This window comes from Neltuma alba, unplaced genomic scaffold (assembly GCF_004799145.2).
Source record: "Neltuma alba isolate B1F8T4 unplaced genomic scaffold, ASM479914v2 tig00003380_pilon, whole genome shotgun sequence".
Lineage (NCBI taxonomy): Eukaryota > Viridiplantae > Streptophyta > Magnoliopsida > Fabales > Fabaceae > Neltuma > Neltuma alba.
Window position 1 is genome coordinate 112,254 of NW_021633259.1, and position 23,157 is coordinate 135,410.

Genomic DNA, 23,157 nt, shown 5'->3' on the forward strand with positions numbered 1-23,157 from the left:
TAGCTTTACTTCCTCCCAGACAGCTCTCAAGTTTCTCCATAAGTAGGAGCTATTATTAGTGCGGAGTTTATCATCTGGGTTGCCCCCTCATTTATATTTTCCAGGGAGGATTTGAACCCATAAGAGATCAAGCTTGTTAACCATAGCAAAGAGGAGTTTCATTAAAAAGGCCGAATTTTGACTCTTCATGTCATGTAGACCACATCCTCCTTTTTGCTTTAGTTGACACATGTCATTCCACTTTAGTAAGGACACACTTTTATGTTGCTCTATTGTTCCCCAAATGAAGTGTCTAATCATGGCTTGCATCCTGCTACATGCCGAGAGAGGTATTCTCGTTGTTTGCATAGCGTAAAGGGGAATTATAGAGAGAGCTGACTGGGTTAAGGTGATGCGGCCTGCTAGAGAGAGCAAGTTAGCTTTCCATCCTGAGAGTTTCTTGCGCATCCTCTCCTCTATATACCGGTAAGTTTCCTTTGTGACTCTACCATGCAAAAGTGGCACACCTAAATATTTTCCAAGCTGTTCCGTTTTTTGGAATCCAAGTCTATTGCAAATTGCATTTGCCTCAGATGTAGAAACATTTTGGAGAAATATATCTGTGTTTTGACTTTGCTTACTAAATGTCTAGATGCAGCACAAAATTCCTCTAGAATTGGTGGATGAGATCTATCTGGTGGTGTTCAGTGGTGCTGAATAAAACTAAATCATCGGCAAAGAATAAGTGCAACAATAGGGGCCTATTCTTCCCCATTTAGATAGGTTGCCATTTTTTCTGTACCACTGCTACCTTAATGATCTATGAGAGACGTTCCATGCATAAGACGAATATGTAAGGGGAAAGTGGATCACCTTGTCAGATCCCCTTTTGGGTAGTGAAGGGGTTAGTAGGTGTCCCGTTCCAAAGCACTTGCATAGCCGGTCCTTTCACACAATTCATAATCACCTTAATGATGTTCACTGGTATCTTGGCATCATGTAAAGTCTCTTCTATGAAATCCTAACGTAATCTGTCAAAAGCCTTCTCTAGATCTACTTGAATCGCCGTCCACCCTTTCTTGCCTGTTTTCCTCCTCATGGAGTGTATAGCTTCTTGAGCAATGATGATGTTATCTATAATGTTCCTCCCTTGAATAAAGCTTGCTTGGTACGGGAGGGTAAGATGGTCCATTGCCGGCTTCAATCTGTTGGCAATGATCTTGGTAATCAGCTTGTAAATTGTTGTGCATAAGCTGATCGGCCTGAATTCCTTCAAGGTTTCGGGTTGCTCTACCTTCAGTATGAGGCAGATGAGTATACGATTTAGATGTGGTTCTATATCTCCACCCTCAAATATAGCCCATATTTCTTTGAAGATTGAGTCACCAACTATGTCCCAATGAGATTGAAAGAATAAAGCATGGAGTCCATCAATCCCAGGTGCTTTGAGTGGGTGCATGTCAAATAACGCTCTTTTGGTCTCTACCTTAGTAACAGGACAACCAATTAGATTAATTAATAAGTCAGAGACCGGAGGAAACATACCTTTGGTGAGGCACGGGGCACACTGATTTGGATCAATAGAGTAAAGTTGTTAAAAGTAGCCTAAAGCCATTTGACCAAGTTTCTGCTGGTCAGCCTCCCATTATTCCTTCTTGATTTTTTAGCATTGAAACCTGTTATGCCGCCGTTGTATCAGTGCTTTGGTATGGAAGTATTTAGTATTACGATCCCCATCGGTGAGCCATTGGCTTCTTGATTTTTGCATCCAAAGCACTTCTTCTTGAAGGCACATATCTTCATATTCAACAATCAGCATTTTTTCCGTATCTAACAAGTGAATTGAGAAGGGATGCCTCTTTATTGCTTTCTGGATCTCTAGTAGCTGCTCGCGTAGTTTTTCCTTGTTTGCCCTAATTGACCCAAAGACTTCCTTATTCCATTTTTTCGCAGCTTCAGTAAACGTTTCTAAATTAACATTTAGATCTTTATCCAGAGTCCAGTGTTGTCGCACAAGATCATTGAATCCTGGGTGCAGATTCCAGCAAGCCAAATAACGAAAGGGATTGGTTGGGTGGCCTAGATTCTTTTCACCTTTTATTAGAATAGGTCAGTGGTCACTCTGAATTCTTGGCAAGTGCATGACTGAGATATTGGGCTGGGCTTGGAGCCAGTTGTTGTTACACAGAGCTCTATATAAACGAACCATAAGACTCGCTCTTTTCTAAGTATATTTTGGCCCTGTAAATCCTAGATCCATTAAACCAGCCCTTTGAGTGAAAGTCCTGAAAGCTTTGCATCCCTCCCTTAAGCGTATACTCCTCCTTTTTTCTCATCAGCATTGAGTGTGGCATTGAAATCACCCACCAAAAGCCAAGCTTCATGTGCACCAATAGGGAGTTTAAGAAGATCAATCCACATTCTTTCTCGCTCATAGGATTAGGACTCCAGTAAATGGCAATGAAGAGTGTTTTACTTCGCTTATCCTTATTAACCACTGCCATGTGGATGAATTGCTTATGGTTCATGAGTACTGAAATATTAGTTCGGTCAGACCAAAAGACCCAAATACCCCCAGAAAAGCCAGTTGCTTCTACTCTATGAGAGTTGGTGTAACCAATTTTCCTGATCACTCGGTCCATCTTGGTACCAATATATGTGGTTCAACAAGAACAATAATGTCTGGTCTATATCCTTGCAGTAATGATTTGAGTACTGCATGAAATTTGCTTGAGGCTGCCCCTTGGCAATTCCATACAAGGAATGCTTTATCCATAATGAGAAAAAGTGAGTTAATGCTCCATATCGGAGTGTTCTGACTGCGTGTCTTCTTCCAAGCCATTATCCATTGCTTCCACAAAAGCTGATTCATCTTCAAAGGGAATAGTGGCTCCTAAAGCGTCAACTAGGGCCTTGGTAAGTTCCTCAGACAGAGACCCAACTTCCTCTTTGGACTTGGGCTTTAGGTGCTTCACTTTAACTGTTTGTTGGATTTTAAAACCATTCTTGGATGGGCTCTTATCTGGTGGTTTTGGTAAAAAAAATTCCTTACCTGCATTTGTTGGACCTTGGGCCTTTGAGTGCCTCGGCCCAGCAGTTTCTCTGCCATTTCCCCTATTGGTTGCGTCGTTGTTCTCATGTCAGACAAGGAGATTACCGAGTGTTTGGTTGGGTCTAGGGATGTTGGGACGTGCATTTCTTTATGAGCCGGAGAGTCAAAGACAGTGACAACTGGGGTTTTAGGTGTTGAGTTCGTCCTAGAGCCTATGCTCTTAGCGGTTTTTTTTGTGTGGTTGCCCGCTAACTTGATTGTCCACTCTTGTCATGTGGTACTTTTTGAGAAAGCAGGAGGTGGTACAGGCTTTTCTTTGACTATAGCAGGGAGGGGGTTGCCATTACGGTGAAACTTTGGGTCCTCTACAGTAGCTAAAGGATCAAATCTGCTGCCACTAGTGTCATTAGGATTGATGCTGCTTTCGGGGGCTATCTTACTATTTCTGCTACCACGCTTTCCCCAAGGTTACACCTTCATCCATTCTCCATACTTTTTGCCTTCACGCTCTTTTATTTCACGCACCTAACTTTCTATCACAGATGACCGTGGGGTGGTGCTAGTCGGAATTCCGACATGTGCTTCGGCTGTTGGTTCCCGTGTTTTCATCTGTTGCGACTTGGCTGGGCAGGATGCTTCTAGGTGTCCGTACTTCCCGTAGTGGTAGCAGATGGTAGGCAAGCCTTCATATTCTACGAATTGTGTTGCTCCGTCTAGTCTAATCATCGAAACGAGTGGCTTGGTTAAGTCAATCTTCACTGCTAGCCAGGCAAACCTCGCCTTATCCACTCCTTTAGTGTTGTAATCTATTCTCAGTACAGTCCCAATGAGTTCCCCAATAGCTTGAAGCATGCTCTTGTGGTAATAATGATATGGTAGTCCTGGCAATCTCACCCAGCCATAAACCTGCTTTTTTTCAAGGTTAAGGGGGGGAAACGTTGGTTCCCATGGATGCACCGTGAGGTAGTGGCCAAGGACCACCCATGGTCCACCCAGCATAGCATTCTGATAATCCCATTCATTGTCAAACTTGACCATGTAACAACCGTCGTCAAGTCCAGTCAGTTTGAAATTTCTAGTGGGTCTCCAGAGGCTTGCGATCTTGCTGTAGAGAATATCTTGTCGTATATAGCACTCCAGTAGTTTGACTACAATTGCAAGTCTCATACTTTGGAGCATGTAGCTCTTAACTCGTTCAGAGAAATTGATGGTTGGTATGAGGCCATCCATGTTCACTATTACATCTTTATACTCAATATTCAGTTCGTCAGAAAGGTTATTAGAGTCCATTATGACGGTTCCAGCTCCACCCATTAACTTATCTTTAAATATGGGAGTAGTTTTTCCAATCGGCTGTTGAATGTCGCTGCACATCTCTATACGAAGGGATGGCGGGGAGTTATTAGTAACTTTGTCTTCACCATCATTATCCATTTCCTCTACTTGATCATCATTGAAAAGTTGCCATTGTATATCATTGAGATTTTTGTCGCAAGCCTCATGGACAATCTCCTCAATGATGTCCATGCTTGAGGCTAACTCTTGCTTGTCACGTAATTTCACTTTCATGGTGATCTGGTTTTCCTCCATTCTTAGAGTTCATTCAGTTTTCCCCACAAGCTCCATGTTAAGGGACTTCTCCATGTTGAATATTCAATACGGTTTGTCTGCTTTCACACCTCTCTCTTTGTCCTACATAGTGTTGCTCTTTTCCTCCGTTGCAGTGGGCAACGGAGGCCGCTCTCTCACTGGGAACCGCCCTAGAGGCGGTTCGAAAGTCACGTACTATTTCCAAGAGAGAGCTTCTCTCTCTACTTTCTCTCTCTACTTTCGAACACCCCCAACTTTTTTAGAACTTTTTTTTTCCTGCTAGCAAACATTTTAACCCACATAACTTTTTAATCGGCAACTTGTATTTATTTATTTATTATTTTTTAAATTTTATTAATTATTATAATTATATTGTTATATTTTATATTCTGTCTAAAAAATTTAAAATTATAAATGTATATCATTTATTTAGCGTTTTCAATCAAGTATTTGAAAAAAGGAATAAAACAAACTTTGGTCCCTTAAGTTTATTTTTATTTTATTTTGGTCCCTCAAATTTCAAATCATAAGTTTTAGTCCCTCAAGTTTCTTTTCATTTATAATATTGGTCCCTATAATCCAATAAAAACTTAAATCGTTTTACCCCTTTAAAGAGCAAAACCTATGATTTAAAATTTGAGAGACGAAAACCAAAATAAAAGTAAATTTGAATGACCAAAAATTATATTAACCCTTAAAAAAATAAAAAATTTCATTATAATTTATTTATATCGTATAAGAAAAAAGTATTTAAAAATGAAAAAAATTAATTTAAAAAAAAAGGGGGGTTGGCCTGGCAACCTGTCAATCCACCATAACAAGTTAGGGTTAACTAAAAACTAGTCTGCCATTACACAATTCCTTCTCAACCCACATTGTATAACTATAATCCACCATTCTGCAAGTTGCTGGTTGACCCGTAGTACCACCCCTAGATACCAACTCCTCTTCCTTTTTATATTTTTTTCATAAATTTTATTTTATTTTTATTTATTTGAGTTAACTTACATTTGACATTTTAAAATATTTTTCAGTAACACTCAATATCCCAAATTAATTAATTTTTGCTATATTCAGAGCTTTTTTTTCAGTTAGTAAATGTTACTAAAAATACTTTAAGATGTTTGATACAGAAAAATTAATTTATAATATTGGATATTATAGGAACAATATTCCAAAATGCTTGATGCAACAAAAATAAATTAATTTGGAATACTAGGAATTACTGAAAAATAAAAATTAATTAATTTCATATACTGGGCATTACTAAAAAATACTTTTTGATGCTGAATGCACTAAAAGATAATTAATTTATGATACTGGGTGCTATTGGAAAAACACTTCAAATTACTAAATGCACTAAATATTAATTCGCTTAAAATACTGGTTCCTACCATAAAAATCTTTTAGAATGTTAAATATAGTAAAAATTAATTAATTTAGGATATTGAGTATTGTTGGAAAAAAAATTTCAGGAGACTAAATATAATTTAACCTGAATAAAACAAAATAAAAATAAAAATTATTTTAAAAAAAAGGGTCTCATCCCCCAAATGTTGCCGTTTAGGGTATGAGCATGCCCTGCTCAGTGATTCACTTAACATTGGCATGTGAACCCATACCCAAAAGGGAAAGAAAAAAAAGAAGGGTTTACTGTTTACAAGTTAAAAGAGCAATATTGGGATAAAAAAAGAAAGCTATAGGCAATTTTATCAGGATTTTAAGAGAAAATTTCTCTCCCTTTAAAAAAAAAAAACAATTTGGGAGGGATGAGAAAGGATTCTCCCTCCCCTCTATTTTTCTGAATCAAACAGCCTTACCTTTTCCATTCCCCTTTCCTTCCTTTCCTTCCTACAAAAAAAAATCCCAATAAAATGCTAGGTTAATTTTTTAGAATAGAAAACCTCAAGCAATAATAGACAAGGGAATATGTCTTTTTAAGTGATAATATATATTTACCTTATTCTTAAGCATCTTAGATTGGTCTAAGCTTCTAAGGCTAGATTTTTTAGCTTTCTATTTCATCTTATGAATTAATAAACTATCAATAAACTATCTCTAAAGCTTATTGCATTGACAGCTTACAAATGGTTACATACTAAAAACACTGCTCACAAACCGACCAATTCAAATTAATGTGGCATTAATGATAGAAAGCTCATACGGAGCCAATAGTAGAAATTTTGTAAAGCTGTATGCTTCTATATGTAGGTTCGCGGTTCACACACCTACATAAAGGCCTCATAACTTGTCGCATATTGGTAACGGATTAATGTATGTATTGGTTGCATGTGTAGTGTTATTATCCTTTCCACTTCCATTCATATTTAAAGTTGAAGGAACTTTTCATTTCAAGTTTTACATGCAGTAGTCACCTTATGTATTAGATGAAGTTTCGTTTCCTCATCTACTAGATATATCTCGTCTCATGTGTATTTTGCAAGGGTGGCTTAGGACTCAGATTCTGATACAATGTTCCAACTAATAGAGCAGTGTTAAATTTGTTGATCTTGGTCTTGGGGTAACGAACAAGTGGATCCATATGCAAGTAGATCATCTATTGACATGGGAAACTGTTAGTATGGTGGATGTTAGTATGGTAGGTCCATATGATGCTCCGATGGAGTTAAGTCCATTGATTTTATCCTTTTCAATAACAAGGTGATCTTTTGCATTGTTTATATAGTTGAGATTATTAGTTGTGGTTCTACTTAATTTGTTCTTTTCTTCTTCATTTTAATCAGGGTACTTGTATGCTTGGGACATTGAAGACGTCAGAAACAATAGAGCTTTTTAGTTGGACAATTGTTGAGGCTTTGACTTGGTGGTTTAGCATACATGAGTGCTATCACTTGAAGTTTGAACATTGTTCTTTAATATTTGAGTCATAGAGAGCACTACTAAGATATCTATTAAATGTGAAGCCTATATGGGATATATCATCGAGTATGATTGAATATGATGGCTTTATAGGTAAGCTTAGCATTTACTTCATTTTCACCTACATTTTGAAGGCTTAGTTTTCTTTTAATGTTATGATGAGTTTTCTTTTGATGTTATGATGTTATCATATAAATGTATGTGGCTTTATCAAATATGCTTCTTCGATTCATGTGATGAAGTATATGGGATTCTATGAGAAGGAGCTTGTCATCACACTTGAGACATATAAGAAGAGTTATACATGGTGCATCTATACATGTTAGTTTGGTTTTTTGTTCTGTAACAACCATCTCAAAGTGATTTCCCATGTTCTAAATAGGGTTAAAGACCAAGTGAAGTGTCTACTATGTAGGAGGTGGGTGGAGGAGGTAAAGAAGCATTATAAGTCCCTTGAATCAAAGTTGAATGTAACATCCTGAGTTTTATCAGGGGTTTTAATAGCCTCTTTTTGGTTGATTTTGAGGATAGATTAGTGATTTAATGTTGATCTTGGTGTTTGGTTGGAATTAAGGTATGTTGGAGGAATATGTGAACAGACCCCTCTCAGACTTCATCGCGACGAATCGGGAGTTCCAGGGAGGAGTGTCTTTTCAGGAAGGTTTGGCTGCGGTGAAATCAGAGTGACGCTGTGGCAAAGTTGTTCAGGTGAGCGAGGTTTCCCTCTCGGGAAGGTCTCGCCGCAGCGAAGTTAGGGGTATGTCGCGGCGAAAGTTTTCTGGGCGAGCGAGACTTTCCTCTCGGGAAGCTTTCACCACGGCGAAGTCAGGTTTTTAGGCGAGTAATCCCTCTCAGGATTAGTTCACCGCAGCGAAGTTGTGGGTTCTGGTTGTGCGAAAATTATATAGTCGCGGGAGGGGTCTGGTTCTGCGAAAATTAGAAAATCTGAAGCAAGAGAGAGAAGCTCTGCTAGGGTTTCGGTGTTGTGGCTAGGGAAAGGTGTTTCTAAGGATCCATTATCTCAAGTAAGTGATTTTAACCTCTAATCTACTTTCTTTCTTAGAATTTCTGAGGATTTATGGTGAAACCCTAGAGTTTTCTAGGTTGTTATGGAATTGAGGTTTTTGACCGATTATTTTGAGTTTAATTGATTGCTTTGGGTTAGTTTAAGTATTTAATTGGTGTAGTTCTCTTGGATTTGAAGAACTTTGAGTTTTTGAAGTTAGGGTTTATGGAAATGGGAGGTTTGTGATTGAGGATGATAATGTGGAGATTGATTTTGAGTTTTGTGATTTGGGTTATGTTAAGGAGGGTTAAATTAGATGTTTAATCGGTTTAGAATGTTGTTAAGACTTCTATTGTTCAAATGGGATGTTTGGGTGTTGGATTCCTGTAGTGGGTCCTTGAGGTTATGAATTTTAATTGATGTTTGGAAAGGAATTAAGGTTTTAATGGATTTTTATGACCTTGGAGTGTTGCCTTGGTGGTTATACCCTTTTGAGTTAGGTAGAGTTTAGTTGAAGTTAGGAATTTTGTGTCTCCAAATGTTGTTTTGGCCACATTATTAGTTGAAAGCTAATACATGATGGTTGTGTGCTTGTGTAGACCGGTTGTGAGCATTGTTGGTGCACGGGGCCGTATTGTTGGTTTGTTATTCCTTACTCAGGCGAGAGGTAACCACTTTCCAATCCTTTGTACATGCTTTTGTGGTATTGTGAGTGGATTTATGTTTTGTGCTCAGTGTAACAAATTGTGTTCAGATTGTATGTTGTATATTGAAAAGGAAAACCATCTTGTGGGGTTTCAATTGATATTGAATGAATTTGGAACTTGTGAAGGATAGGCCACTGAAAGAAGTTAATTGTGAAATGATTATTTACTCTTTGATTACGGTTTGAGCATAATGCATGAATTGGGAATTGGTGAGAGTTTTGATTGTTACTACCACGTTGTAAGGCCTTCATTAATGCATGATGGTTGGCTCTTTACGTCCCCCATAGTGAGGGATAGGCCTTTTGGCTCCTTACGTCCCCCATAGTGAGGGATAGGCCGGGTTCGGCTCTTGAAAATCCCCAAAGTGAGGGATATGGTTGATGGATTGCATCATTGCACTTGTATGATTTGTTGTGGCTATCATTTATCATATTACTTGTGAACTGCCCTACTTGACATCTCACGAGCACCTATTTAGTAGTACCTTGAATTGGAAAGGTTGGTTACTAGGACGTTTGTCTCACCCTGTGGTTTATAATGTTTTCGGGTGAAGATTCTTGGCGTGTGCCATCGGGAAGAGACGCAGAGGCTTGAGCTTGGTTAGCTTTAGGCCTCTAGTCCTTGTATATGTATGGTTAGTATATATTGCCACATTTAGGATCCCTTTTGAAATATTTTGATTGCCCGGCCTTAGTGTAAACTGGAGGGAATGTTATCTCCTTATTTTGGGTTGGCCGGAGGCCATTTCTAGTGTCTTGCGAAATGATGATACCTCTGTCGTTAAAGCACTCAATTAAACTAGGTCCCAATTAATTTGTAGTTTAGGATCGACCTAGGTCATTACTTTCAAGGAGCAATTTATGGGTTTCTTTAGGTAAAAATTTAGGTGATAAAAAAATGCAATAAATTGGACCTAAACTAAAATGCAAAATTCTAATTCTAAATGGAAAATGCAAATGTCCTAAAATCTATATGAAAATCAAATTAAACTAAATAAATGCAATGTAATTTTTAGGGGGTTTTTTTTGAAGGAAAATAAAAATAATGAATAAAGAAAATTAATCAGAAAGCAAAGAAAATTAAGAAGTTCTCTTCAGGTAAGGTAAAGGGGACAACTTAGGATTTGTATGGATTTAACCTTCATAACCTTAATCAGTTAATTAGACCAAAGGGAAGTGATAAGAGAGTGGAATTAATAAACTTAATTACCTACTTGAAACAAAGGGAACCCTCAATTTCAAAAGCCCTTAAACTATTAGAGAACTCGTAACAGTATAAGGTTGGTTAATTAGGCTTATTAAAACCAATGAAAAATAACCCAATTAATTCTAGAAATTATGTTTGAAATTATCCAATTAAACAATTAGACAATTAACCAACTTAATTAAACAATTAAGAGGCAAAAGAACCCAAATTTTGCAATTCAAACCACATTGATAATTAAACTCATAATGAAAACTCAATTATAAATTCAATTAACAATGCAAAGGTTCTAAACATATATTCCAACAAGTGTCTCGGCACAAATAAGATCTAAGTATCAATTCAATCCAAGAATAAAATTGACAATCTAGAACTAAATTGTCTCAACAAAAATACAACTTAAAATCATTTAAAACTAAATAATTTCAAGTCCTTGAATTAAAAAGATGAATGGAACATCACTCCCTTGTGGTCTTCAAGTGCTAGCCCAAGGCTCAAGTCTCCTTCATGCTCCTCCCAAGTTGCCTCCCTGTAAGCTTAAGCTTCCATGGTATTATCTCCTCCTCCAAGGTTATTAGATGCCATAGCCATGAATTAATTGAAGGTGATGGTGAGGAATTGTGCGTGTATGAATGGAGATAGAGGTGATTGAAGTTGGTGGGTGAATGACGTGAGGTATATGGTAAATATGGGATAATGTTGAAAGGAGAGAATTGACGTTCAATGAATGGTATCCGTGCGTGAATCAATGGAGAATAAAAAGGTATGATTTGGCGTGAACCCTTCTCCAAAAATAAGGAAAATAATATAATGAGGGAAAAGGAAATTTTTGTGGATCCAAAGGTCAAGCCTATTAGTAACTAATTGACCCACTTGATATTAGCCATTGGATTGTGCTTAGATTCCAAGAAATAATCTTGCACCATTGGATTTCCTATGTGCCCTTTCTTGATCTACAAGAATTTAAGTGCATCCATTAATGTAGATTATATCCAAATATAATCAAAAATTAAATATTAGATATGCACAAAAATTAGGCAAGAAAGTACAAAACTTTCTAAAAATAATCTTTCTAAAAATATGAGACTTGCTTCCAAAGAAATAGAAAAATTAATTCCAAGTCAAAAATAGGAAATCACAAAATATTTATATTTTTAATCCAAAATCTCAATTTTTATGCAAAATCCAAAAATCAACCAATTAATTCAATAATGCATAAAAAGTTCATTTAAGCTCAAAATTATCATTTAAATCCTAAATTAATGTGGGATAAAATATATAAAAATTGGGCTTTATCATGAAACTTTGTTTTGTTTTGTTGGAAACCATTTGGATGGGCTGATGTTGATGTTTTTTGTTACCCGAGCCAGAGGCTCGAAGGCCCAGTGGATGTTAATGAATGATTTCTAGTTGTATGCAACAGAGTTTGGATTTGACTCGAGTTTGAATGTTAATTTCAAAAATTGCGCAATTTCTTTCTACTATAGTAGTTTGTTGTAACAGCTTTCTTTTCTACCATAGTAGTGATTTACGACGAATTTATAATGTTTTGAGATAAAGGGTTTTTACAAACTACCATAGTAGTGATTTTACGACGAATTTATAATGTTTTAAGGTAAAGGGTTTTTACATTGAATATGTTCGTTGTTATCTAATATGTTGTTAGTATTTTTCCATTAGACACAGGTTCATCTCATCGTCTTTAATATGTCTTACTACACCAGATGTAGTTATCACTGATTGTTTATGATGGACATTTATATTTTTTTTCCAATTATCAATTTAAGATTTCATACAATGATGCAACAAGTGTTTTGTTTGACCCACCATATCATGAGGTGCAGGTGCTGAAGAATTTGATGACCAAGGAGGCATGATTAGGACACCTATTTAGTCTTTAATAGCTTATTATGTGATAATCTAATGTACTAGGTTTGTTTCAAATAGGAAATTTCCTATTACTTTATCGTTTGCTGTGAGTATCAGTTAAGGGCAATCATTTTGACATTTCGGGTTATACCTCTATAAGCTAGTTTTCACATATGGCCAATTGGATGAACCTACGAATTCAGTGGGAAATAGGCAATGGAGAACAAATCAAATTTTAGAAGGATCACCGTGTGATAGATCTTGGTCCTATATGCCTTTTAGCTTGCGGACCCATATGAGAAGCTGAACAACAGAGGAAACTACTTGACTGTGTAACTATTATAAGTGATGGAATTGGTAAAAAAATTTTAACACCTTCTTCTGAATATTCTAAACCAAATCTCAAAACTTAATCCCTCAAGCCCAATGAAAGGAAAAAAAATGGCAACTATCGGAGATTAACTCACAGGCATGAGTTCACTCTTAGTTCAGCCAATTTGGTGATTAACTCACAAGCACAAGTTCACTCTTAGTTCAGTTTATGAACTCGTAATGGAGAATGAATAGAATGATAAAAATCCAACTTCGAATTTAGCTTAGAAATGGCCAGGAATACAAAGAGTAAGATCTTTCCTTTGGTTAGTCCTAAGCAATAAATTCCTAGCTAATGTTGAATATTGCTGAAGGCACATAACTCAAAACAACCAATGTAACTTTTATGGAGACATTGTCGAAGACTTGGATCGTGTATTGAGAAAATATCATTAGGCTCAATTCTACTAGGTCTTGTAATACCTACAAACCATCTCTTGTAATTCTTGAGTATGCCCTTCAAAGATTGGTTACTGAAGAACTTGTGCACGAGTAAGAGCAATTTGACTTGGTGCGTAATGTATGGACTTCCTTGCTGGAAGCTCTAAAACGCAGCAGAAGACTCTTCAACTAAAAAGAAATCTAGCTACAAAGACTTGTTAACAAGGTTTTCTTTAACTAATCATACTATAAGGGCTGCTGATTTTTTATGAGCGAATTACTATGTAATTTTTGAGTTATTTTTCCTTCTTTCTATTTGAGACCTTTTTGTAATTATTTGCAATAATAATGCTCTTTTCCACTAAAAAAAAAGACATCAAAGGTATTGTCAAACAAGTACCTTTAGTGCCTCTATGTTGTGAGAGGCACCTTCTTTAGCACTTCATCCAACTCCTTAATCAATGAAGCAAGTGCCCTTAAGTGCACTATAAGATAAAAACATATGAGCATATAAACAAAATGCATAAGGAGAGGAACAACAAAATTTCACCAAAGGAAACAATCCCATTCACAAGCTACCCAAACAAACCCAAATTCATATGGACAAATGACTTTCCACTTCCATAAAATAGAGGGGTAATAAAATTAGGAGAACAATATTGTGAACATTTCCAAAAATTATACAAAGGACTAGTAGATGAAATTTACAAGCTAAAGTTGAATTTAATCAGAAGTTTGATCCTGTTTATCCAATATTTAAGAACAAAATGTTCTTTTAACACTTTTTTAAATCTTCAGAAATTCACAAAAAAGTTTAGGTATAATGCCTTTCCTTGACATTAAACAAATTTTTTAAATAAAAAACAACAACGAAGAAGAAGAAGAATTGAGACATCCTATGAAGAAAATGTTAATTTCAGAGGCACATATATAACCCATAGATAGCTTAAAATGACACACATATAGTCACGGAAGCAAAGCCAAAAACGAGTTAAAATTGCACAATCATGTCTGGAGTAGAAACATAAATTTTTTAGGTATGATGCCTCTCCTTGATATTAACCAAATTTTTTTAAAAAAGAAAACAACAGAAGCAACAAAAAAGAAGAAGAAGAAAAAACATCCTATGAAAATAATATTAATTTTAGAAGCACATAGATAACCGAAAGACAGCTCAAAAAGGACACATATATAGTTCCAGAGGCAAAGCCAAAATCAAGTTAAAACTGCACAACCATGTCTAGAATAGAAACACAATCGATCTAATACTTATCATGAACTTGAAATCAATTGTACCCAACGTAGCATGGGAAGAAGGGGCCAACTAACTCCAAAATCAAAAACCATTTAATCTATGTACCATTAATGATTATAACAGACAAAAATTCAAATACATCTTCTGCTAGAAACCATGCTTGATTTCTCAAAACAAATCACAAAATGACACTACTACGAAAAAAAAATAAGTTGTAGCACTTTTTTTTTCTTTAATTTGAGAGTTTTCAAAATGCTACACATGCATCTACTACAAAAGACTTGAAGACCAAAGTATAGCGCTTTGAAAAGCGCTACAACATATATATAGTTTTTTAAAAAAATTAATTATATTTTATAATGTTTCTTAGAGAAAGCGCTACAAAAAGATAGACATTCTTGAGAAAGTGCTATAGCATGTGTATATCAGACATTTCGTAACGCTTCTTTAAGATGTCTATTTTTTAAAAAAAAAAAATTACATGCTGTAGCGCTATCTCGCTTTCTCGAGAAAGTACTACGAAACATGTTTTTTTTTAAAAAAAAAAATATTTTTACGGTTTATAATATCTTATAACTAAATTTACAATCATTTCACTTACAAATTTTTATTATCACTAGTAAAATTCAAACATGTATGATAATTAACTTACTATAAATACACAAACTTGTCTCTCCATTATATAATTACAACAATCTCAGTGAAATCAATTTATTTCAATTGTACAATAAATAACAACTAACAACATGGTTACAACTGTTAATATTAAATTAAATCATATACAACTTATTGGTTGCATACTCTTATTAACATTTTAAGTACAGCCAAAATGTAGATAAAAAACTAACTAAAGTAGCATACATAATTAAAGAAAAATAAAGAAATGACATAAATATAAAATTATGGATAAAAACATACTATACTTGAATTATATATGCCTAATATCCAAACTTCAAAAGATCTTTTAAAAAAAAAAAACCTAAGAAGTTATGTCAGATCTAAAAGTTAAGGGTAAAAGCTACCTTCTGAGTCCCATAAAATGCAAAAGAAGCGAAGTTGGAGACTTTTACTAACTTGCTTTGTTGGAGATCTCATAAATGAGAGAAGAGAAGCATAGTTGTAGATCTCTTCCTTGCTTGCTTCTCATGACCACGTTTTAAAGACAAGATGATAATTGATTTTGAATGGATAGGAGAAGAGAAGTGTCAAAAAGAAGAAAAGAGAGACGAAAAATGTCACATCTCACTTTATTATCCAATTTTACATCAAGTAGGAGCATTTGGAACCATTTTTCAAGTCATTAGGTTGGAGAAATTTGAATTTTTAAATTTCTTTTTCTTGGGTTACTATTCATTGTAACCTTAATTTCTCTGAATTTTAAGAAATCATAACTAATTCTAGAAAAACAAAAATGATACGTTTCCAAGTCCTAACTGAAGCTTGCAATGAGCTCTTTAAGGAAAAAAAATACATTCAGGGTAAGAACTCAGCTCATGTGTGCGCAATTTCAACACCAAGATGTATTGTTCATTTTGTCGTTTTTCTAATTTTTCTTTATGCCCAAATTTGGAAGGGCATAACTTTTTGTACAAAATTTCAAATTTCATGAAATACCATTCATTTTAAAGATAAAAATATGATCTATTAAAATGTTAAGTTTCATATCCAAACTCCATTTGCTCAAAATCTCACTTGGTCAAACCTTAACCTTATTTAGGTCAACTTTTATCCTTTGCATGCAAAACTTACCCAAAATAAACCATAGCCATTTCAGCATGTATCAGCAACATATCCCATCATATAATAAGTCATTTAAAGTGATTTACAGCTCTTAAAGTCATCCAAGCACATATCCATAAATATTACAAAACTTGTGCATAGAATTCAATATAATTCCAAATAAAATTCATAACATTCTTCTTCATGGTGGCAACACTTCCTTGCGCCTAGCCATACCACTTGCTTGTCCTATTGGTGTTATTTGAATATAAAGAGGAATGGGATTTCATAAAAACCTCAGCTGCAAATAAATTACAACAATAATGTTAAACATGCAAGATATATTAAACTCAATTCCATAAAACATTTCTCCACCTCTTTGCTATAGAAAAACCATATCAAATCATTCCAAGTCAATAAATTAATGCACTATGCTAAGGCATACCATATAAACAAATCAGCCACATTACCATCAAATGATTTCAAATACCATATGACATATATTCAAAGAATCATATCATGTAACAACCAAGAAAGTTAATATTAAAATTATAAATTCCATGTTACCCCATTTATCCTAGATTTTTGACCTCTTTGATCTTCTTATGTTTCTCCTTATTCTCATGCTCAATGCTTATCAATCCATGCATAAATACATGCCATATTATCAACTATAACACATGAAATACCATTATGTGTCAACACAACTCTATAACCTTCTTTTCTTTGACTTTTTGGCTTTAATTTTCATCTTTGTTTCAATTAATCTCTTGGGTCATTCCTACACAATTTTTCACGTAAAATCCAAATATCAACTTGGTCTTATCAAAATCAAACTCCTTCCTATCCATATGCGCTTGGCCGAATTGAAGATAGTTTAGGGTTATAATTTCCATTTTTGACTCTAATGCTTTCAAACACTTTTTCTTGTCATATTCCCACACAAAAACACATTCTAAAATCATTGGAATCATCAAATTAAACTAAAACAACTTCTAACGCCATGAATACATAGTGGTTGAAATGCTCCCTTAAATAGGAAACTTGGAGTTTCTTCAAAAAATCAATCCAAACATCAACCAAGCAAGCTATTCTAAGCTTTAAAGCATGGTTTCTATTATTTCCTAATCATCCCTTTTTAATTTGAAATTTTGACAGCATAATAATACCTTAGGATTTTTGTCGCTAAATTCCTCTTGAAACAAGCTAGAATCATAGCCAAATTAAAGCTTGAACATACCTTGATTGATCCTTGATTCTTGCTTGAAATTTCTGGGCTATGATCTGCATGAAATTGGCTTTCTAATTGGATCAGATTGTCGCCTTTCGGGTTGTCAAGAAAGTGATTGCACCAGATAATATAGTATAGGGTGTAACCAGTCATTCTTCTCGAGGAGATTTTATTGGTAATCCTAGTCTAGATTGGTTATGAAAAACATTGTTAATTTGGGTAAGTAAAAAGGGGTTTGAATTATAAAACAGCGGTACAAAATAGACAAAATGTAAAACAATAGATCTTTTTGGTCTTTTAAATAAATGAAGGAATGATTTGGATTAAGTGGGAAAGTAATGAAATAGACTCTTGCTGATGAAGGTTTAGTTATCCTTGCTCTTAAATTGATATGGAAGTTTAGAAATCTCTAAGTCTGAAAAAAACCCCAAGTAATCACTTGGGTCTAATGTTTTAATTAATGAAAACTCTCTTTAATCAAAGTTAATTAACACATCTTAAAATATTGTTAAGAGTCATTTAGAGTGTAAATGAATAAATGATGCAAATGCCCTCAGATTACCAATCAACAACCACAGAATACCAAGTAAACAAATTAATTATCAGATATCACTGACAATCAAATGACCACAAGGATTCAAAACTGATATATTTATATAGATAATTCAGCATTAAATAGCATCCAATCCAATTACATTGCAATAGTCAAAACACAAGATTTACAAATCATAAATCAAGTCTTACATAAGTGTAGAAATTCCTAAATCTAGAAATGTTCAACACAAGTTTAAGCACAGACTTAGACTAAGAAACCCCCTATTAAGTCCTTGAGCTCAAGCTTCGTTTTCCATCACCAAGAGGCCAATGGTTTAGCCTTTCATGTCTTCAAACATGTCACAATTGCTCCAAGCATATTCAGCCATGAGTAATGCTAAAAAGGGGTTGGAAAAATAGAGAAGAAGGTGGTGGAAGTGATTTAATCAGTTTAGAATCGCAGAAAATGGTGAAGAAGTGAGGAAAAATGGAGATTTAAGGTATGAGATCAATGGAGACTTGAGAGAAAATGATAGAGGCTTTTATCCTTGCAAATCTACAGAATGGAGGCTCTTTTGTTCATGATGGCTGCTTCCCTTAACTCTGCTTATAGAATAACCTATTCCAAAATGCACAGCTCCACTAAACACATCCAGGTCATGACTTCAGAAATTTGTGTCGCAACCTTAGAAACTCACGTCGCGACCTCATGAAGCCATGTCGCGACATGAGAACACAGAAGCACAATCAGTCTTGGTTTGGCTCCAAAATGCGCAACTTCACTTAAAGAGCATCTAGGTCGCAACCTGAGAAGTCCAAGTCACAACCCGGGGATAGAGAAACACCCCAGTCTTGCATTTTGACTCTTATGAATTTGTGGCTCCGTCAATACTCTATCTTGGGTCTTAAATACTCCTCCAAATGCCTGAAAACAGCAACAAAGAGCTTTGTAAAGATTAAACTGATTAAAGATCAAGGCAATTTTAGTTTGGACGAGATAAATGACCATTTTTACCCTTAAACAGCAAAATGCAATGCATGAATCGATATAATCAAAACGATATAATATGCATGCATTATAAGGGCAAAAGTGTTGCAAAATATCAGGAACCACTTAAGAAAACCATGTAAATATTAGGTTTTATCACTCTCTAAGGTCAGATTCTCTGCAGCAAAATCTCCCCCTTTAAGTTTCTAAAAAACTGAAAACTGAAGGTAGGAGAGGGGGTATTTATAAACCTCAATTTGGCCTCCTCTTCCTTCCAAGTGTCCCTTAAGAGATAATGTTTTGGATAAAATCATGTGATAGTTTTGTATTATTTTATTCTATAACCATGTGCACTAATTGGGCTATGAAATTCTTGTTCATTCTTGGCCCAAAATCAAGTCCAATGGGCTGGAGAAAGAAGGAAGAAGTATCACTATTCATTTCCAAACATTTTTCCACCTGATTTTACCATATCGGCTAAAATTCCTTTCTAATTTCCAATAATAGTTCTGGGCCTCTAAAAGTTTATTTCTTCCCATCAAAAATCATATTTTAATATAAAAAGTCCTGAATTTTTCTAGAATTTATCTCAACCTCTAACTATTTATTTTGAATTTTCTTTGAAATCAGGCTTTATCGATAAGACTTCAGTAATAAATATTCTAAAATTAATCCCTTCATTTCTAGAGCCTAGAAATAATTTTATAAATTTAAATAAATCCTCAAATAATTTTTTCATATTTTTTTCAGAATTATTAAGGCCTCTACATATTTAAAATAATTGTTTCGGTCTAATTTTTCACTGTTTTTCCCGAAAAACTTCATAAAATTTTGTAATAATTTATTCTTATGCCATTTCCACCTCTAGGGCCTCAAATAGGGTTTTAAAACCTCTAATTTATCTTTTTATTATTTTTCAGGAATTTTCTGAATTTTTTTTCAAATTTTTCTCTTTTGCCCTTCCTGGACTGATAATTTTAAAAATATTAGTCCGGACAAAAGTCGAATCTTAACTTCAAAGTTGTTTCACCTCTGAATCTATTTTATTACTTGACCCTCTGTGTAATTTATTATTTACATTCCCAGGATCAAAATTAGCGGGATGTGATAGAAAATGAAAAGGGCAGGCTATGCGAAGAGTGAGAGAAAATGTGAAATATAATTGGAATGTGAGGGTTTTTTAAAAAAATAATAAAAAATACTTGTTGTAGGAAGCACCACAACAGGTATAAATTCTTAAAATATATACCTCCACACACACACTTCTTTAGCAATTCCTTAAGAACGTGGCATAAGAAATATCACACATTCCATACCACTTCCTTGAGAAAGCATTACGACAGTTTAATTTTTTTAAAAGAACAAAATATATATATATATATATATATATAGGAGTTGTAGCCCTTTATCAAGAAAGCACTGCAAAAGACCGTTATTTTTTTGTAGCTCTTCTCTTAATATTTAAAAAAAAAAATTAGAGCCGTGGCATTTCATTAAATAAGCGCTGCAAAACATATGCTACTTATTTGGCTTTTTGTCGTAGTGTGAGAATGCGAAGTGGAACGGAAGGATCAACCATTATTAACGCACATCCGCTGTCAACAAAAAATATAGCAACAGGCTCTTTTTAGGCTAAATAAAAACTAATCGAGTCATCTTCAGAATAAAGATTGAACTTGATAGCAAATGAATGCACAGAAGCATGTTCAAAACAAAGCACAGAACCAATTTCAGCACCATCGTTCAGTGCGCACTTCAAAACATGAAAAAAGGATAATGATATTCCAACACATCGTACAAATATCCCAAACAGTCAACAATCGTAGACTGAAATACTGCGAGACAAAGATATAAGATTTCACATCATTTAGCCCATAATCAAATACACACACACATACATATAGAATGGAGCTCTTAAGTACCTACCCGAAAGGCTTGTGAAGACAATAAAGCAGCTGGATTGAGAAAGCGAACAATGATTCTTGTTCTTCTCTGAAAGGAAGTCCCAGAGAATCTAATCTAGTGCTCTTACACCAAAGATGAACGAGGTATTAACGAGGTTAAGCAATTTACTAAAGCTTTTGGGGGAATCTAGAAAATCACAACTACTTGTTTGATCCAACACTATATGAACTCACCACGTGACTCGTTTAGTTCGTTTGTTTTTCCCTTGACCTTGGGAGCTAAAAGAAATGGAGTGTATTCACACACATTTCAGATACTAGCATCAATGAATCTGGTTGAATTATATACAATTTTCTGCTCGCACGGAAGAAAGACGGTGATAGGGAAGAGACTTATGAAGATGAAGAATCAATGTGAAACGTTAATGGCTTCAATCCTTGATCTACTCCAAAGTCTTGCCTTTCCTTCTAATGAAGATACATGCTATTAATAACTAAATTACATCAAATTGCTATTTTCCTAATTTTACTACATGATGGTTGACGACGGGGACAAGATGTCGGAGAAATGGAGAATAGATGAAAGAAAATCGTACCTAGATCAAAGATGGTAGACAGAGCAAGTTGCTTGGATTTGGAATCAAAAATTCCGATCATGAGTGGAGTATTTTCCTATGCACTAAATCTACTTCAAAAAAAGAAAAGAAAAGAAAATATTAGCTACTACCAGATAATTAATTTGCAAATATAAAAAAAATTAATTAAATTAGTTATTTGTAACAAATAGAAATTATTTTTCTTAAAATACTTCTAGTAATCATGTGTATTGGACCATTTGACGAAGTGCAATCACCATATGAATTACTTGGGACAAAAAAGATAAATATTAGAGATAAAATGGATTAGGATTTCATATTTAGGATCAAATTGAATCTTCAAGTAACTTTTATATTAAGGACTGGTAGTAGGAATTTATTAATGTACAGTACTGGATGCATAAAGCATGATAAACCGCATGATATAAAAATATACCATCTCAGGTTTTAATATAAGAGTTAGTTGGAGATTCAATTTGGTCCTAAATGTAAGACAACAATTCACCTTTTCTCCGGTACTAGCGATTCCCATGGTGATTACACATGTTAATGATTTTTTTATGAAAGGTTAATTCTAATACACATGATTAGCAATATTATTTTAGGGATGACAAAATTCATTTATTACAAATAACTAACTTAACTAATTTTCTTAATATTCATAAATTAGTTATTTAGCTCCTATATTAAGGACCGGAAGTAGTATATTATAGCTGTAATTATAAAATATAAATTGGATATACATATGTAATTAAAATATATCTATATTATTCTATATAAGTAAAGTAAGATTTTTGAGATTCTTTTTTTGAACAATAATTTTTAAAATTCAAAATTAGGAAATAATAATTTTGATATAAATATTATTAAAAAAATCTAAATAAAAAAAATATCAAGGCTTAAAGTACATCCTCCCATGACTTTTGATGAATGTACAATTGGTATCGTAGTGTTCAGTTAGAAGCAAAATTGTTCATGAACTCTTCTAAAGAAAGCAAAGATGACATCAATGTTAATTGTTTTGAACATCTATTACTCCTTTTTTTTTTGGGTGAGTACCACTTGATGCTCACTCGGTAAGGATAGTTTAAAAGAATATTATAAATTTCAGAAATAAAATGAATAAAGTATTATATTACCATCAAAGTAAATTTTTAATTAGCTCTTATCACCAGGCTTTGGTTCTCTGGATTGTCTTTTCGGAGATTTTTTTCAATACCCTAATGGACGCCCATGTCCTATGCTAACCTCAGCGGTGAATAGCGGCATTTATCGACTGCTTTTGCTTCACACTACTTTAGTGTAATGGATTCTTGTGGTCATTTTGTTTATCTGCAGTGTCATGCATGGCGGTAGTGTCATGGCAAGTGTGAAGCTTCAATACTCTGTTTCAAGTTTAGACTTCTAATTTTACTTAGGGTTGGTTTTGTCTTTTATGAATCAGGTTGTATTTTGTTCTAATTTGCGTCAATTTATGGCTGCAGGTTGTTAAGTTATCGTACTATCTTCTCTACAGGCTTTTGTGCCTTGTATTGGTTACATGATTTTGTAAAAACCAATACTTTTTTTTTTTAGTATTTTTTACTTTTGAATACAATTATCCTTTTTTCAAAAAAAAAAACTAACTACAGTTCTTAAAATCATAATATAAGAACTAGATAATCAGTATATAAAGGATTAAAAAAATTAATTAAATTAATTATTTATAAAGAATGCATGTTGATATTTCTAAAATCCTCATAAATCATAATTTGCATTAAAACTACTTTTTAATGGTGTATGCACTTAGTACGGATAAATTGGAAAGAAAACTGTCATTAAAAAATTGGAAAGAAAATCATAAATTTGAGAGAGTGGAGACAAAGTAGATAAGGTATAATATTTCCAACCA

General features: G+C 34.3%; 1 protein-coding gene across 1 annotated transcript; it reads right to left on the reverse strand.

The window, feature by feature from the left end:
* Positions 1-3,556: 3,556 nt before the first annotated feature.
* LOC114741381 (uncharacterized) lies at positions 3,557-4,621 on the reverse strand. Its single transcript, XM_028929639.1, has one exon. It carries the CDS (start codon positions 4,619-4,621, stop codon positions 3,557-3,559), a length of 1,065 nt encoding a protein of 354 aa, XP_028785472.1.
* Positions 4,622-23,157: the final 18,536 nt, after the last annotated feature.